Source organism: Salminus brasiliensis, chromosome 8 (assembly GCF_030463535.1).
Source record: "Salminus brasiliensis chromosome 8, fSalBra1.hap2, whole genome shotgun sequence".
In the NCBI taxonomy this organism is placed as follows: Eukaryota; Metazoa; Chordata; class Actinopteri; order Characiformes; family Bryconidae; genus Salminus; species Salminus brasiliensis.
In genome coordinates, this window is record NC_132885.1 from 15,713,032 (window position 1) to 15,729,861 (window position 16,830).

The window sequence follows — 16,830 nt, forward strand, 5'->3', positions numbered from 1 at the left end:
AGGGAGGGAGAGGTTTTTTTGTACATTGTATGTAGAGAGAGAGTGTTTTGTCCTAACCCATGGTTGTGTGGTTGCCTCCTGCTCTCGTGGCTGTCAACAGAAGCCATTTGCGCGCCGTCACTCCACCAGCATGCTGCATTCCTCCGAGTGTGAGGACACAGCGCTGTCCACACGGGCCAAGCGCCAGACCATGGACTTCTCCCTGCTTTCTGCCCCCTCTTTCAGCCATCTAACCGCTCCCAGCAGCACTGCACAAGTACTACACCACCTGACCCTGAACTCACACTGCTGTTTACCTCAGAGTGCCCCAGCCCAGAGTGACAGAGTGTGTTTGTGTGGTTTTGCAGATGCCTTGTCTCCTTTGCCAGGAGTGTGATGAGTTGGTTCTGCATGAGGAAAATGCGGTGTTCTTTTTGAAGTTTCAGCATGCAGTTGTTTTGAGTTTCTTTCTTCATCTTTCTTGATTCTTTTCTATTTTTCCATTTCTTTATCCAAAAAAGCAGCACAGTGTTAATGGAAAAAATAAGTAGATATGCCTTTCTTACCCAAACTCTTACAGGGTACAAACTCCAGGCTGATACATGTATTAATAAGTATTCACACCATTACTTAAAAGTTTACTTAAAAAATGCTACTTCTAAATAAAAATGTGTAAAATCTACCTTGTGATAACACAGCCTGATAGATGTGCACAATTATTTAGGATTTTATTATGCTTTGCGACATACTGGGATTATTTATGGATTAGAAATGCATCAGTACCACTTTAATCATGACACAGATACACAATCCTTAAGTGTCTGCTGATACTGATACCTAACTATTCGATAGGTGCCAATAAATCCTGCTGTTTCCACCATTTAACTCTTTATAGGTTTTATTGAGGTACAGGCAGTGTCCTGTTTTAGTGTTCTATCATAGGCTTGAAACAGTAGCATTTACTGGCTAAATAACTTTTAGTTGTTTTCTGACCAGACAGCAATACAAAATACAAATTGACACAATGTAAAAGTTCCAGAGAACAGACGGAAAGTATTAAGGAGGTGAAGTCAAAGCCTCATACACGTCACACTGACAGTCTTTGAGGTTTTTTGTGTTTTAAGCTCTTATTTCCTGCTGGCAAAGGAAGCTGGTGTGTTTCTATGCCAATCCTGTGCTATGGTAGACACATTAGCATGACTGCTGTTGCTGCTACTGTTATTGCTGCTGCTGCTCCCTGCTCCAGAGTCCTTTCAGAGTTGTAGACAGTCACAACTACAAGTCTCTTATATTATAGCCCTCAGGATCCTGCAGCTCTGCCTTGTATAAGGTGTCCTCAGTACTGTAATGTATTTTTTGTTTGTTGTGTAACATAGGTAGATGCTGTACTGTATGGCCTGACACTTTACCAGCTTTAAAACACTAACAAATGACTTGTACTCCAGTAGTTAGGACTTTTGCTGGAATGATTTGTCAGATGTAAATGATCAGATATGTAAATGATTTTATTTTATTTATTTGTTATTTAAGTATTTAAAACTGGTGTACCTGTCAGGCCATAGTACAGTAAGTAAGTAATTACTAAGTAAGTACTTGATGAGGATATTCCGTGCAAACCAGGCCTGTTGGAGTGTATAAAGAGTGTGAGAATTTTAGAGAAAATCAGGACAAATTCTGTCCTTAAAATTTCGCTTTACAACTAGGTATATAGTGTGTAAGCGTGCTTTCTTTGTTGCCATGATGAGGGAAAAAAAAACAGCATTTAAGTCTCTCCGTCTCTCTCTCCGTCTCTCTCTCAGTGCAATGTGGCTGCTGCTCTAGGTGGATCCCTCCTGCGCTGTGATAAACTCGAGCAGTCTGAAGTGAAGAGCCTGTTAATGTGTTTCCTGCATGTGCTCAAGAGTATGTCCGAAGGTAAGCACACTCACATGCTCACTCACTCTATCGGTGCGTTCATAGCATGGCGCTAAGGAAGCTGAGCTTTCTCAAGTCAGTAATTTTGGTAATGGCTCAATCAATGTGAATGTAAATGACGAAATAAACACTCTTTCCTGATCTTCGCGTCAGACGCTCTCTTTACCTACTGGAATAAAGCTTCATCTGGAGATCTGATGGATTTCTTCACTGTGTTGGAGTAAGTGCTGCATCAGAATACTACAGTAAACAACTGGTTTTTGGTAGTGCAGATCATGTTCAGAAATCTCAATTTGCTCTTTTTTCAGACTGTGTCTCCACCAGTTCAGGTATATGGGAAAGAGATACATTGCCAGGTAATGTATTCGTCCACTAGTGCTTTTTTTAAATGATCTGTTGTTGATCCGTAGTAATTTTTTAATAGATGTTTAGTTTTGTTCTTCTTTACCACATATATTTTTTATTATTACATTGATGTGTTGTAAATAAAAGGTTTTGCGTACAGTGAAATAATTTTAAACATATTGATAATAATACATTTGTAAAATGTACTCCTGATTCTAATTTTAGCCATTTTACGTAGTAATAATTGTAATTGTAATAATTCCCTGAAAACACAGTTGAAATGATGATATTGTTGAAATGTCATGCCTAAATGCCTAAATATATTCCAAAAGGTTTCCATGGGTTTCTCATTTTTTTCCATGTAACTGTAGTTGTCTTAGGACCCAGCATGTTAAAATATATTGTTGAAATGTTTCCATTCCCCTCAAAATAAGAATAAAGTTCCAGATCCAGATGTGTTCACGGCCAGCAGTCAGCACAGATGTGCGCATCTATCTTTAGAGAAATGTAGTAAATTAAAATAGCATGTCTCCTCTCTCTTTGGTTGGTTGAGCCTTTCTGGAACTGGGTTGGTGGTTGTCTCTAACCAGTCAAAATCTCTCTCTTTATTCATGTACATGCTGCGAGTTTAAAACACACACGCACACACTCATATACACACACGCATATACACATGGCTCCCGCTTCTGCTGGGGTAAGACTGGACATGCCTGCCTAACCACTCTGCAACTGCATGTGCTTGCTCTTCGTCATGCTATCTGACATCACCCACATGAGCTGAACTGTATGTGTGTTTGTGCCTGTCTCTCTCTGTGTCTCACTCATGATGTGCATGATATTGCCTATGCTGATGCTGTATGCTGTGGTCTTGGTGCTTAAGCAATTTCTCAAGCTTTGCTGTCATCCCAAAGTATTATAAGATAACAGCATGCCAGGTATACTGCATTTTGCTAAAGTAGGATAGTAGACGGTTATTTTTAGGGGTGTAATGATGCAGATTTTACACAATTTCTGTTTTGGAATATTTAAAAATGCAAAGCAACCAGGATTGACTTGGTTCAGACAAATATTCAAACAGAAAGGATAAAAGAGATCTTATAAAACAAAGCAGCATAGCTATAACAACAATAAATTAAAAAACAATAAAAACTTCTTAACATCTTAACAGTAAAACATGCCTGTATAGTGTATAGAGTGCAAAAAGACATTCACACTGACCAACACAGTCAAAATAAACATAGGCAATTCACCACTGTTGATGATGGTGATGATTGTTGTTGTTATTATTTCTCCATATTTAGATATTTGGAGAAAATAATAATAATAATAATAATAATAATAATAATGGGTTTTATATGAAATCCAATGTTCTAGATAAACATACTGGGTCAGCAGTATTTCTTACTGTTGTGACATGAGCCAGATGTCTAAAGTGTCTAATGCCTCTAAAAAAAACACCTCAAACAGAGTTCTGTCAATTAATATATACTGCCTAATTACTAAGACATTGCTTTATAGTTATGGTTAGTTATAAGAAAGTTGAATGCGAAAAACTGTGATCTCCAGCCCTCCTTCTGGAGATCTACCTTCCTGCAGGTTTTAACCCAATTCTTACACACCTTATTCAGCAATTCAAGGGCTTCTGAGGCAGTAATTGGCTGGATTCGGTCCGGTGTGATTAGGGTTGGATCCAAAGTCTGAGTTGGAGACCACTGGCCTAAAACATATATTTTTAATTCATTCAAAAGTATCAAAACATAAGACCCAAAGATTTGTTATAGTAGTTTTTCTACAATTTTACCATTATAAACATTACATTACATTTGCTGTCTAGGCCAAAAACAGTTACACATTACAAGTTGAAACTCTGTTCATATAACAGAGGAAACTAAAACAACCTGCAAATTGGCAGTTTAAATGTAATTATTCCTCTGATTAGATAAGAAACTTATTCAAATGATTAAAATATTTACATGTGTGCAGACATTTTAGCCATATGTCTACTGTAGCCCTAAGCTAGAAAGAGTGGAGAGTTGGTTAATAAAGTCCAGTTTTCTTTCTAAGCTCATAAATCTGTAGTTCTGTTCTCTCTTACTGTCATTCTGTCTGTGGGAGCTGTACTAATGCTGGCTGTACTGATCTGACCGTTTCCTCTGTAGGAACCAGGAGGCGGGGCCTGTAACACACGAGCGCAAGTCTCAGACTCTTCCTGTGTCCCGCAGTAGAGCCGGAATGATGCACGCTCGTTTACAGCAGCTCAGCAGCCTGGATAACTCTTACACTTTCAACCACAGTGAGTTCCATAACACTGACCTCATCCTTCCATACAGCATCAGGTTCTTCGTCAGTTTACCACCACCACAATCATTATCATCATTCTCATGATCTCTTCCCTTTTGAGACAACCTCACAGCCCACTCCGCTCCTCCTCTTTCCTCTTTTCCTAAAGGAGGTTTTGCTGTCGGTAGATTGAGGCAGGAATCTCACTTAGCCTGCATAATAAAGCCAGTCTCTCTGTTTTCAGTGTCAGAAAGATTGCCAGTATACTTGGAATTTCTGTAGACCATGGTAAGAACTGCTCAGTTTGACAGCCAGATGATGTCCATTCAATAACACTCCTTTTGATTATGCTCTTCATAATAACATCATCAGCATTCTAATATACTGTGTTTTAAATATGACAAAGGTTTCTATGGAGCAGAAGAGCTGATTGTGTTCCCTAAAGAAGAAACCACTCAATTAAAAGTTATTTTAAGGAACTAAATGTGATTTCATCAAGCCTAATAAAGGGTCATATATACATCACATGAGTGATGGTTAAAATCGTTAGCTTGTGATGGGCCTGTTCAATACATCCATCTGCTCTTGCCCTCTTTCATGCCTTTCTCTCTGTCTCTATCACATCAATGCATTTTAATAACTGTATAAAAGGAATATGAGCAACACCTCACTGTAGGATACCATTTATAAGGCTACATCACACTACATAAGGTTTTCATGACAGTTGACATAAGCCTGCATGAACATTTATTCCAAAAGGTTTCATTTATCATAACAGCTGAGGTAACCTGACAAACATAGACAAAAACAAGGTTTATCGAGGTGTTCATTTAGATTTATCAGTTCTTATGAATGGTTTGCTCTATATAGGTAGCATGTAGCCTTATGAGTTGTGCCCTACAGTAAAGTGCTACCAAAATATGCTTGGTCTCTTCCATTTTACAGTTTCCAGTGTGTATTGATTCTGCTCAGACAGATTGATAATTCCATTAATAAATCTTAAATATGATGTTATGTAAATACACAAGAGATACACTATATGTAGAAAATATATGCACTCCTCCTTTTATTGAGTGAGCCCAACTGCTTTATGGTGCACCGAATAGCATTTAGCTCTGCATGCCCAGCTTGTTTAATTGCCATGGAAGGCATTGCCAATACAACAGGATGCTCTGGGGCATGCTTAAGTCTTATGTCACCATGCCCAATGCCATCCAATAGATAGAGGAGTATAAAGTCCCAGAGCACTGGGCAGTGGAGCAGTGGAACTAACTTCTCCAGAGTGCTGAAAATCAAGCCAAGGCATTTTTGATCTGTAAGTAATTATTCATTATCAGTACCTGACCTCACCAGTGCTCTCATTTCTGAGTGCCATCAAATCCTCATGTTCCAAAATGTAGTGTAAGGCATTTGTAGAAGAGTAGAATCTGTTACTGCAGCAAAGGGAAAACAAACTCCCTTTTATCACCCCGGATTTCAAAAGAAACTCTGGAGGAGCAGGTGACATGTAGTGTGACCTGTGATTAAACTGTTATAAAAGCTTTTCATTTGGAATTAATTTAGCAAATGGTTTCTGTAGAATGACAACATTTTAGAGCTTTCTTCAGCACTGTATTTGTCCTCTGTCTAGCATATAGCCATTCGGATGCAGATGTGTTGAACCAGTCACTGCTGGAGGCGAACATTGCTACTGAGGTGTGTTTGACAGTGCTGGACACACTAAGCATCTTCATCATGGGGTTTAAGGTATGACGTTCTCACCTATTTTCTTTGTGTTGTATGTTTCGTTTTGTGCCATGTCTGTATTTGACACTATCTCTATCTCTCTCTTGCACACTGTCGCTCTCTCTCAGACCCAGCTGAGCTTGGATCATGGTCACAACCCCCTAATGAAGAAAGTGTTTGCGGTCCACCTGTGCTTCCTGCAAATCAACCAGTCAGAGACAGCCCTCAAGCAGGTCTTCACTTTCCTGCGTACCTTTATCTACAAAGTAAGCGTTCCCTCATCTGTGATGACTTACATTTTTCCATACTGAGCCTGATGTTTTGTTGTGGGATTGTGGGTTCTTAACTGGTCAGTCCAAAGGTCTTCCATCATACGTCAAATGTAGACAACTGTGTCTGCATACAGTTTAAATATATGAAAAATATATTTGTTTATTTATAAAGCACGCAAACTAACACTAGGTTGTGATTTCCTTCCGGTTTGTCTAGTTCCCGTGCACGTTTTTCGAGGGCCGTGCGGACATGTGTGCTTCCTTCTGTTACGAGATCTTGAAGTGCTGTAACTCCAAACTCGGCTCCATCCGAAGTGATGCAGCCCACCTGCTCTACTTCCTCATGAAGAGCAACTTTGACTACACTGGCAGGAAGTCCTTTGTCCGCACACACTTACAGGTCACAAACAGCTCATACTGAACAGATGTCCATTGAGAACCGTATTTACTGTTGTTTATGAAGTATATACATTTATATACTTGCGTAATGTTGATGATATGAGAAATTTGAGAATTTTGTGTTCATCTCTCCTCAGGTTGTGATCGCAGTCAGTAAGCTGATTGCTGATGTCATTGGAATTGGTGGGACAAGGTTTCAGCAGTCTCTTTCTATCATCAACAACTGTGCCAACAGCGACAAGACCATTAAAGTTAGTGACCTGAACAAATACCTACACTGCACACACCATGAAAAGATGCACTCATAGATCTCCAATAGTGTCTTAAAACATACATGCACTACATGTCCAAATATTTATGGACACCTCTTGTAATGAATGGTTTCAGTTTCAGCCATTGCTGACACAGATGTGCAAATACACACACATAGAGATGTATTGCAAATAGAATAGGACTCACTGGAGCAGATAAATTTGTTGGAACCATGCCTAATACCAGGTGTGAGCTATAGGACTGTACAGCATTGAGCTGTGGAGCAGTGGATCCGTGTTCTCTGGAATAAGGGTGCTCTATCCAATTCTTGTCAAAGACTTTGGGATGAGGTGGGGTGGTGATCATCCAACATCCTCACCTCATTAAAGCTATTGTGGCTGAATGCAATTAAATCCTTGCAACAATGCTCCAGAATCAAGTAGAATGCCTTCCCTGGACAGTAGAGACCTTTTTTCCAACTAGCAGGATAATACTATAAAGTGTCCTCTATGTCTTCTATAGAACACTGCATTCCCGTCCGATGTGAAGGACCTGACCAAACGGATCCGTACAGTCCTGATGGCCACTGCGCAGATGAAGGAGCACGAGCGAGACCCAGAAATGCTGGTGGATCTGCAGTACAGCCTGGCCAAGTCCTACGCCAGCACTCCTGAACTACGCAAGACCTGGCTGGACAGTATGGCCCGCATCCATGTCAAGAACGGGGATCTGTCTGAGGTATAAAAACACACACTCACAAATTCACGTTTTAATGCCTGTATATGCCTGTCCAAACATATGCACATGCATGTAAGGACATTCTTTCTAACTGAGCTGTCTGTGTGTCTGTCTGTGTGTGTGTTTTTTTTCTGCAGGCTGCAATGTGCTATGTTCATGTAGCAGCACTGGTAGCAGAGTACCTGAGAAGAAAAGGTGAGCTCCATAAATTCCACATATACTACCACTATTGACCACTGGATGCTGCTAGAGATGCACCTAACACTGCTTTTTTTAGTGTTACGATCTATCTTAAAGTCAGATTTTAATCTATTTATGTAGATAACAATGTCACATAACACTTGACACCTCATGGCAGTCTGAGAGCTGTGTGTTGATCATGACTTTTTTTTTTTTTTTCTTTTTTTTTTATGACGTTATGGCTATAGGCATGTTTAAACAAGGCTGCTCAGCATTCCGAGTGGTGACGCCCAACATTGAGGAGGAGGTGTCAATGATGGAGGACGTGGGCATGCAGGACGTGCACTTCAACGAGGTCAGAATCTAGAAGTCATACTTTTCCGCTGATTAGTCAGTCTAAGAGCTAGTGCCAGGTAGAGATCTCACTGTCCATTTAGCATCCATTCAGTAATTACAGCAAGACTATCATTCACATTAGAACCAGTATTAAACTGCTTGTTCTGAATCCAGTGCACATTAGTCAGATTGATAAGTGCTGTATAAAAGCACCTGAGAGATTAAGGCAATACTACTGTACCTGTGCTTGCTTATCTATCAGGCTTATCACTAGAGGGATTGATAGTGAATGAGAGTGCTTGCACTTTACCAGCTGATAAAACAGAAATCTAAGTGTGGTTAATTCTGGGAGATCAGCCATGTATGAGCACCGCCCCAGTGCCTACTGTTTTACTTACCTTCTATCAATGACTTTTGCTTTTGCATGTTTTGTAAGCAGCAGTTGATTATCATTCAGTCTGTAATATAATTACAGTGTAAACATATACAGTATTTTTATAAAACATTTCAGTTGTTAAATGAATTATTTAAGGAAAATCAGTGCAGTTTGAATGAGTTATTATTTTATGAGCCTGCTATGTGTGTTGTAGGATGTTTTGATGGAGTTGGTTGAAGAGTGTGCTGATGGACTCTGGAAAGCAGAACGATATGAGCTCATCTCTGACATCTACAAACTCATCATACCCATCTATGAGAAACGCAGAGACTTTGAGGTATGTCGTAACGAACTGGCAGCGACTAAGGTCGTTCTCACATTCTATAGTGTGCTTGCTCTGGTCACAGTCAGTTTAAGATTTGGAGCATGGAGTGTTTTCCTGTTGATTTGGTTTGTTTTCACAAAGGGACAAATTAGAGCAAGTCCCTGTCTGGGATGGCAGCAAGAAAGTAAATGCAGGAAAAGGGTCCTGTGTTCTGGCCCTGGTGCATATTTATGTGCCGATGTACAGCATTTGTTTATAGCTGTAGTAATTATCTTGGCAATATACCAGGTTGACACATGGCTATGGGGGCCCGTTTAGCTCAAAGTTGAGGAGTACACCTGATCTGAGTTCATCTGGGGCCAGACTGAAGCCACCTCCTCTCAATCTGTCCAGTTATTTTGGTCTGCATCCCAGTGCAATACAGTTACTGTATTCATTCCTGCACAAACAAATCACACCAAGGGTGAAAACAAACCAGGGTCCGACATAACCAGACTAAAATGTGTAGGTTTGGATTATATTTACTTCTTTCACTTTTGGCAGAAACTGGCTCATCTGTATGAGACACTGCATCGTGCCTACAGTAAGGTCGCAGAGGTGATGCACACAGGCAAGCGGCTGCTGGGAACCTACTTCAGAGTGGCTTTCTTTGGTCAGGTAAGGTAATCTCACAGGAGGCGACACAGCAGTGTTACCCAAACTAAACCATAATTCTCATGGATATCAAATGCTATAAACGAAAGGAAAAAAGAAGCTTGCATGTCACAGCTCATCAGCATGGAATTCCCAATAGGAACATCTTGATCTTTTGCAACAACTTTGCTATTTTCTGTTACAAAACCTCTGTCTTAGATCACAGAGCATGAGCCCACCATATTGACTCTGATCCTTTGTTCATTAATGGTGCTATCTCTCTTTCTGCTTGTGTCCTTTGTAAAGGCAGCGGTAAGTCCTGTTACAGGTTGGCTGGTTTGAGTTTGCAGTGTTTTACCATTTTCTAATTGATGGTTTTCTTGCTTTGAGAGGATAACATTAGCAACTAAAAACACTCTCATTGAAAGAAAACTTACAAAACTAGGATGTAACTCACTGATCTAGCCTTCCTGCATGGTTAGCTCACCCTCTCATCTGCTTTATTTGTACTCACCTGCATCAGTTCATACATCCACCAGTTCAGTGTGGGTGGGGGTGGGTGTGTGTGTGGGTGGTTCAATGTAACTTATCTGAACTGAAAGTTGTGTTGCACTTTTGTGTTTTTTGTGTTGCTACATGGGGTGTCTCATACTGTGTCTATTTAGATGGTACCAGTGCTGACCTACACATACCACCTCTTTATTAGAACCAACACTAAACATGTAGCTCAGTATTGTGGGTGTTCAGCATACATCTGCTGTATGCTCAGTTTGAAGTAGTCATTCTTTAGCTTAATTTTGGACAATTACCAGTGGTCAGAGCATGATGTCATTTTTGTAGAGCAGTGTCTTCGTCCTTCTGTAACATCACTGATGTTTTCATTTTACTGCTTGTCTTTATAGCAATACCAGTTTACTGACTGTGTGACTGGAATTGCTAAGGTAATATGTCTGATGAGGGGAAAAAACTAGCAACTCTAGAGCTTCAGATATTATGGCTTAGTGGAGTTTCAGAATCGCTGCTCTGCTCTTGCTTGCAGTAGTTGTCCATATTATATCTTATATTATAAACGTGGTGGATGTGTAACTGTAGTATGTCGGTGTGCTGCGTGCTAGTATCCCTTTTAATACAATAATAAACAAGTGGATTAAAATAACAGCAGTAGTTACTGTAATAATGATGTTTGGGTTGTTGTTCTTCTTAGGGATTCTTTGAAGATGAGGATGGTAAAGAATATATCTACAAAGAGCCCAAATTCACCCCTCTGTCCGAGATCTCCCAGAGACTCCTCAAACTCTACTCGGACAAGTTTGGAGCCGAAAATGTCAAGATGATCCAGGACTCTGGCAGGGTGAGAGGCTGTTTCTGACTCATTGTGCTGACAAAATGGATAGAATTGAGGTTCTTCCATAAGCTCCAGTTGAATGCATGTGTGCTTATGGTTATTTTTATACTTGTGGTCTCTTTGGAACAGATCAACCCTAAGGACCTGGACTCAAAGTATGCGTATATACAAGTGACTCACGTCACTCCCTTCTTGGAGGAGAAGGAGCTGGTGGAGAGGAAAACAGAGTTCGAGAGAAGCCACAACATCTATCGCTTTGTTTTTGAGACACCCTTCACCGTGTCTGGCAAAAAACAGGGTGGCATTGAGGAGCAGTGGAAACGCAGAACTGTACTCACCAGTATGTATCATGTGCATTACACTAATATACCTTTAACAGAATGCTTTTGTGTTTTTCAACCTAAGCTCAGCGACCCTTTTAGCTTATGTACCGTTGCATTCAGGCAAAAAGCTTGTATTTTTATTTTTGCTGTATTTCTGTTTTTAATATAATGTCATTTGGACAGTGGTTCCTTAAATTGTATACAAATTCCATGATGAATGGACCAATAGAAATGCCCCAAAATGAATTAAATCTTTTTAAACGGTTTTCCATTGAAAGTTAAGTTATTGTCCTTCTGTAAAGTTGTCATTTGAAAATAGAAGGGTTTTATGAGACAGTGGTGACATATAAGGCATCTGTAAGAATTCCTTCTTAGAAAGTTCCTTATCTGAGCAGTTTATGTGTACATTTACATTACATTTACATTTACGGCATTTAGCAGACGCTCTTATCCAGAGCGACTTACAAGGTTACTCGTATTACAGAGGTGGGTCAGTGTAGTGTTAGGAGTCTGGCCCAAGGACTCTTATTGGTGTAGCACAGCACCCAGAGTCACCCAGACCGGGAATCGAACCCCAGTCTCCCACATGGTGTGGTAGCTCAGTGGCAGGTAGTGCTGTTATCTGTTGCGCCACACCAACCACTGTGTACAATACTAATATTAAAACAAATATGAATTAATACAGAATACATTCATAAAATGCTATTTCTGGGAGTCTAGTATTATTTATGGTCATCATCAAACACCTTGTTTGACAAACCACTCCTTAATGATGTCAAATCAGATGAGCTGGTGATGGAATTGAACAAATCTACGTGCTGGCTGAAAGCGTCCAGAAGTAGTCTTGGGCCAAGCTTTATCCTTCAGACTACCTCTTCAGAGTTTAGTTATTCAGTTTTTCTGGCAAAAGAAAATATCAAAACCACTTTCTTTGGGAACAGGTGTAATAAAACAGGCACAGGTGCACCTATAGCTATGCTTGCTTTATGTTGGTTAAGGTGTGATGTGTTGAAATTCTAAATAAAGCAGCAACTATTATTATTAAGGATGTAATGATAAGGATGTAATAGAGATTTGTCATTTTTATAAGTGGAGATTAGATTTCAGCATGTCAGCTGAATATCAAGGCTGTCTGTAATGTTTTATAGTTATATGATCTACCAGACCCCAAAGTCCAGCTCTTATCAATAGAGGCAGATAATGTTGATTATCTAGTCTGCAGCAGTGGAAGATGGAGTGGGCTCTTTTTGTAAAGCTGCCTTTCTCTCCCATTAGAGATACTACCCAGAGTTTATATAGGATGTTTATTACAGTTTATGTTTTAGCTTAGGTTTAGGTTTATTCTCATATTATTCTCATTTTCTCATAGACTGTACGATGCATCCAAGCATTCCAAAGATGTCCTCATTTATGTCTTTTACACTTCTTTAACTCGTTCCTCTTTTATTTCTTCACTGTGTATCCTTCACCTTCAGTGATTGAGTCTGTCTTTCTGTCCCTCAGCCACACACGTTTTCCCATATGTAAAAAAGCGTATAGCAGTGATGTACCAGCACCACACCGACCTGAACCCCATTGAGGTGGCCATCGATGAGATGAGTAAGAAGGTAGCCGAGCTGCGGCAGCTGTGTGCCAGCAGTGAAGTGGACATGATCAAACTCCAGCTCAAACTGCAGGGCAGCATTAGTGTACAGGTACACAACCAAGTACATACACTTCTCAACAAATATTTGGGACATCTTACCTTCTTAAAAAATGTCTGATTTTTCACTTTTACAATGAATTAAATTAAGTAGTAAAATTGTTTTAAATGATTGAAAATGTTTAAGAACATTAACCAGATGTTCATGAATACATGAACCATTAAAAATATAAAAACATGCTTACAATTATTTCGCTATTTCTTAAAAACCTGAAAGGTTTCAGTTTTGTTGATAAATGGGGACATTACAGTAGAGGTATTATGTATAGAATATGAAGTTATTTTCATTGTAATACCTTTGTCAATATCACATACTGACAAAAAAAACTCATTAATTGCTCATTTATTAAAAGCAATTTAAAAAGCCATGTGTGAGCATTTGTCAGATAATGCACATAATCTAAGCACTTTTAATTATCATCCAAACCTGGGACACCCTATACTGTCTTTGCTGGTCCAGTGTTTAATGTGTGCCAAAAAGACAGTGATGCAAGATTCAAATTGAGGCTTAAAATTTAAACTATGGGTTGTTCTCAAAATACTTCAGAAATTCAACTAAAAAAGAAAATGATTGACTATTTTCTGATTTATGCTGTAAATTATAGGATATATATGTATACCCATGTGTTTGTTCGCTCATTGCTCAAGAAAAAGGCTTAGGTAAATGTCCAGACTTTCATTCTGTCAGTGTGGTTTGGTTTTGTTCAACATGTTTTTCCCAACCTAGGTAAATGCTGGCCCATTGGCCTATGCCAGAGCCTTCCTTGATGACACCACATCTAAGAGATACCCTGACAACAAAGTCAAACAACTCAAAGAGGTCTTCAGGTAAGTGTTTGCAAATGGTCAGATCGATTGAGATTCCACAGTAAATAAAAGACACAGCTTAATGTAAATGATGCTAAGGGTGTGTGCTGTGCTGTGCTTTGCTCTATACAGGCAGTTTGTGGAGGCATGTGGTCATGGTCTTGGCATTAATGAGAGACTGATTAAAGAGGACCAGCAGGAGTATCATGATGAGATGAAGGCCAACTACAGAGACCTTACCAGAGAACTCTCCGCCATTATGCATGAGCCAGTAAGACATACAGATGGAGGAGACGCGCACACATGCTGTTTAATTGTTTCACAAAATTAAATCATACCGTGCTGTGAAACAGCCTTAGACCAGAAACCACTGCAGTGAAATTTGTCACTATTATTTTATCCATTGTTGTGTGGTTGATTCTTGAGCCAGGAAGAAGAGTCAGGAGACTAGAGATGTAGGGAGAGGTTTACTCTGCGATTGTTCAGTGTCTGCGTCCCATCTCATTTTGAGAACACCTGGACTCAAACAATGCACTGAGCACAAACCACATACACTGCAGGCTGAACTGTCAATAATTACAATGCACCAGATATCCTACATAAATAAAAGAATATCCATCACAATCAAAGTTTACTGACTAGATAAACTAGGTACTGGATGGGAACATGTAAATAGTGAGCTTCTGGACATGTTCCCATCCAGGACCTAGTTCATCTAGTCAGTCCTTTATTAAAGTAAATGAGGTGAGCTTCTGGTGGAACTGAAGAAATCCATGTAGACGTCAGCAACCAAGCCTGTGCTTTGAACCCAGTGTTTCTCAACCCTGGTCCTGGAGGCTCCCAGCCCATCTCCTAGCACACCTGATTCAACTAATCGGTTAATTTAGAAGTCCATTCAGAGTGACGGGAGTGTGTTAAAGCAGGGAAACCACAAAAACGTGCAGGACAAGGTGCCTCCAGACAGGCTTTTTCACAGTACTGTATTTAATGTACATTTGAAATGGATTAAATGCTTGCATTGTTTATATCTATGGATTTTCTGCAGACTATGCTATCCTATTTGTATCATTTGGATTATTTTTAAACTGCTTATTCTTTTTTCCTTCTGCTACCCTGACCAGCTGGGATGGTAATGCAGATGTGATTTTCATGTTGTGTTGTTTAATTTCAACATACTTTTTAGTATTTTTATATGAATGCCTTTAACATCAGATCAAGACCCATAACAAGACCCCCCCTCACTCCAACCCCTTCTCTCTGTAGATCTGTCCAGTGGAAGATGCTATGAAGAGCACTCTGCCTGACTCCTTGCACATCTTCAATGCTATCAGTGGCACTCCCACTGGAGCCAGCATCCAGGGCATCCCCAGCTCCTCCTCTGTGGTGTGAGCTTCAGCCTGCACTGAATGAGGACCTGTAGCTTCTTACATGAGCTGTGTGCCGATTCTTTTTTTTTTTTTTTTTTTTGTTCACAGCTTCACCCCAGCCTTTCTGCAGAGCTCTGTATCTTTCAGGCACTGTAACATTCCAAAAGCAAAATGAGGAGTTCTGGCTGGCTGCGTATACGCTCCCACAGCAGCAGTTGGAGGTTTGGTTTGGGTTTTTTTTGTTTTTTGTTTGTTTTTTTCTTTCCTCTTTTCTTTTTTCAATGCCATTCTGGCTGGGATCTGAGTTACTGTTTCCTGTGGAGACTTTTTTGTTTTTTGTTATGTTTTTTAAAGCACATTTTACCCTTTATCAGCCAAGTATTTTGTATCTTTAATGATTGCAATGTTTAACATTTTTTGATGAAAAACTTTATGTACAGAATTTCACTTGCAAATGTCTTACACTTGGTTTGCTTGAGTCCTTCTGAATCCAGCCTTGCTCCTCTGCTTTTATATGAAAGAAAGAAAATGTAATTCAACACCACTGAGCTTTAATAGGTAAACTCTCAGACATCGTTCACCTTAAATCACTTCAACGTCTTAGAGAGAGAGATTCTTAAAGCCATGACGTAATGTAAATGTATTGTTCTCGAGTTCTTTATTATTTGTCTCTGTGTGTGTGTGTGTGTGTGTGTGTGTGTGTGTGTACATAAATATCTAAACGGAGTGCAATATGTAGCAAGCTGAGCTCTTGCTGTGTTCGATACACTGTAAGAATGGTGTTGATCCTTCTTGCCAAAGAGCGGAGGAGAGGAGCCAGTGAAGGAGCAGACACACTTTACCACATTAGTGTTCTTTTAAATGTTTATCAGATATCTTTTATATTCACGATGGGGATTTTTTTCAGTCTCTATTTAATAGAAAGTCACTGTTCTGCTGTATTTAAACTAAAATGTCCCCTAATTCTTTTTAATAAAAGTCACAAATTTCAAACTGCTTTCTTTGTTTGTTATTTATTCAGACAGAAGTTTTCAGCTTTGACTGGAGCATTTGGTCCCAGTTATTATTAACTGTCTCTAATAGCTGTGTAGTTGTACAGTAGTAGTACATTAACCCTTTAAATCCTGAACCATTAGCAAAAAAATCAAATTCTTTATAACTGGAGTCTTCTTTTATCTTCTGATCGCTTAATGAGAAAATTAACTAAATTAATAAACTGCCACTTTGTATACATGACTTTTAATTTGCATGTGAAACATATAGAATGTATGGTATTCCTACTTTGTACCTGATGGTTCCAGGTAGGGCCTGGAACCACTGCAACCCTGACCAGAAAGAAGTGGATAAGAAGATGGATAAATGGATGGAATTTATTGTTCACATTGTTTTGTTTTTTTTAAACAAACTTAAACTTATAGAACACATGGTTTAACCCTTTTAAAATTCTAATCACGTCCTTTTAAACTTCTGTATCTGAAATCTGTATGTATTTTTCTGGTGCACATGGATAATCCACCAGGAAGAGGAAACCA

The 16,830-nt window shown here is 39.4% G+C and overlaps 1 protein-coding gene across 8 annotated transcripts in view; it reads left to right on the plus strand.

Annotated features, from left to right (window-relative positions):
* LOC140560994 (dedicator of cytokinesis protein 9) overlaps positions 1-16,291 on the plus strand; it is an 88,666-nt gene extending 72,375 nt beyond the window's left edge. For 7 of the 8 annotated variants that reach the window (XM_072685783.1, XM_072685786.1, XM_072685780.1 and 4 more), the window contains 19 exons: positions 1,779-1,893; positions 2,047-2,113; positions 2,202-2,249; positions 4,398-4,531; positions 6,149-6,264; positions 6,372-6,509; positions 6,733-6,915; positions 7,052-7,165; positions 7,689-7,904; positions 8,042-8,099; positions 8,333-8,439; positions 9,011-9,133; positions 9,665-9,778; positions 10,959-11,105; positions 11,229-11,439; positions 12,926-13,116; positions 13,852-13,952; positions 14,064-14,202; positions 15,195-16,291. In XM_072685783.1, the coding sequence (XP_072541884.1) occupies positions 1,779-1,893; positions 2,047-2,113; positions 2,202-2,249; positions 4,398-4,531; positions 6,149-6,264; positions 6,372-6,509; positions 6,733-6,915; positions 7,052-7,165; positions 7,689-7,904; positions 8,042-8,099; positions 8,333-8,439; positions 9,011-9,133; positions 9,665-9,778; positions 10,959-11,105; positions 11,229-11,439; positions 12,926-13,116; positions 13,852-13,952; positions 14,064-14,202; positions 15,195-15,320 (2,448 nt within the window). In that variant the 3' untranslated portion in view covers positions 15,321-16,291. The other variant, XM_072685785.1, reaches the window with a different exon arrangement.
* The last annotated feature ends 539 nt before the right edge of the window (positions 16,292-16,830 follow it).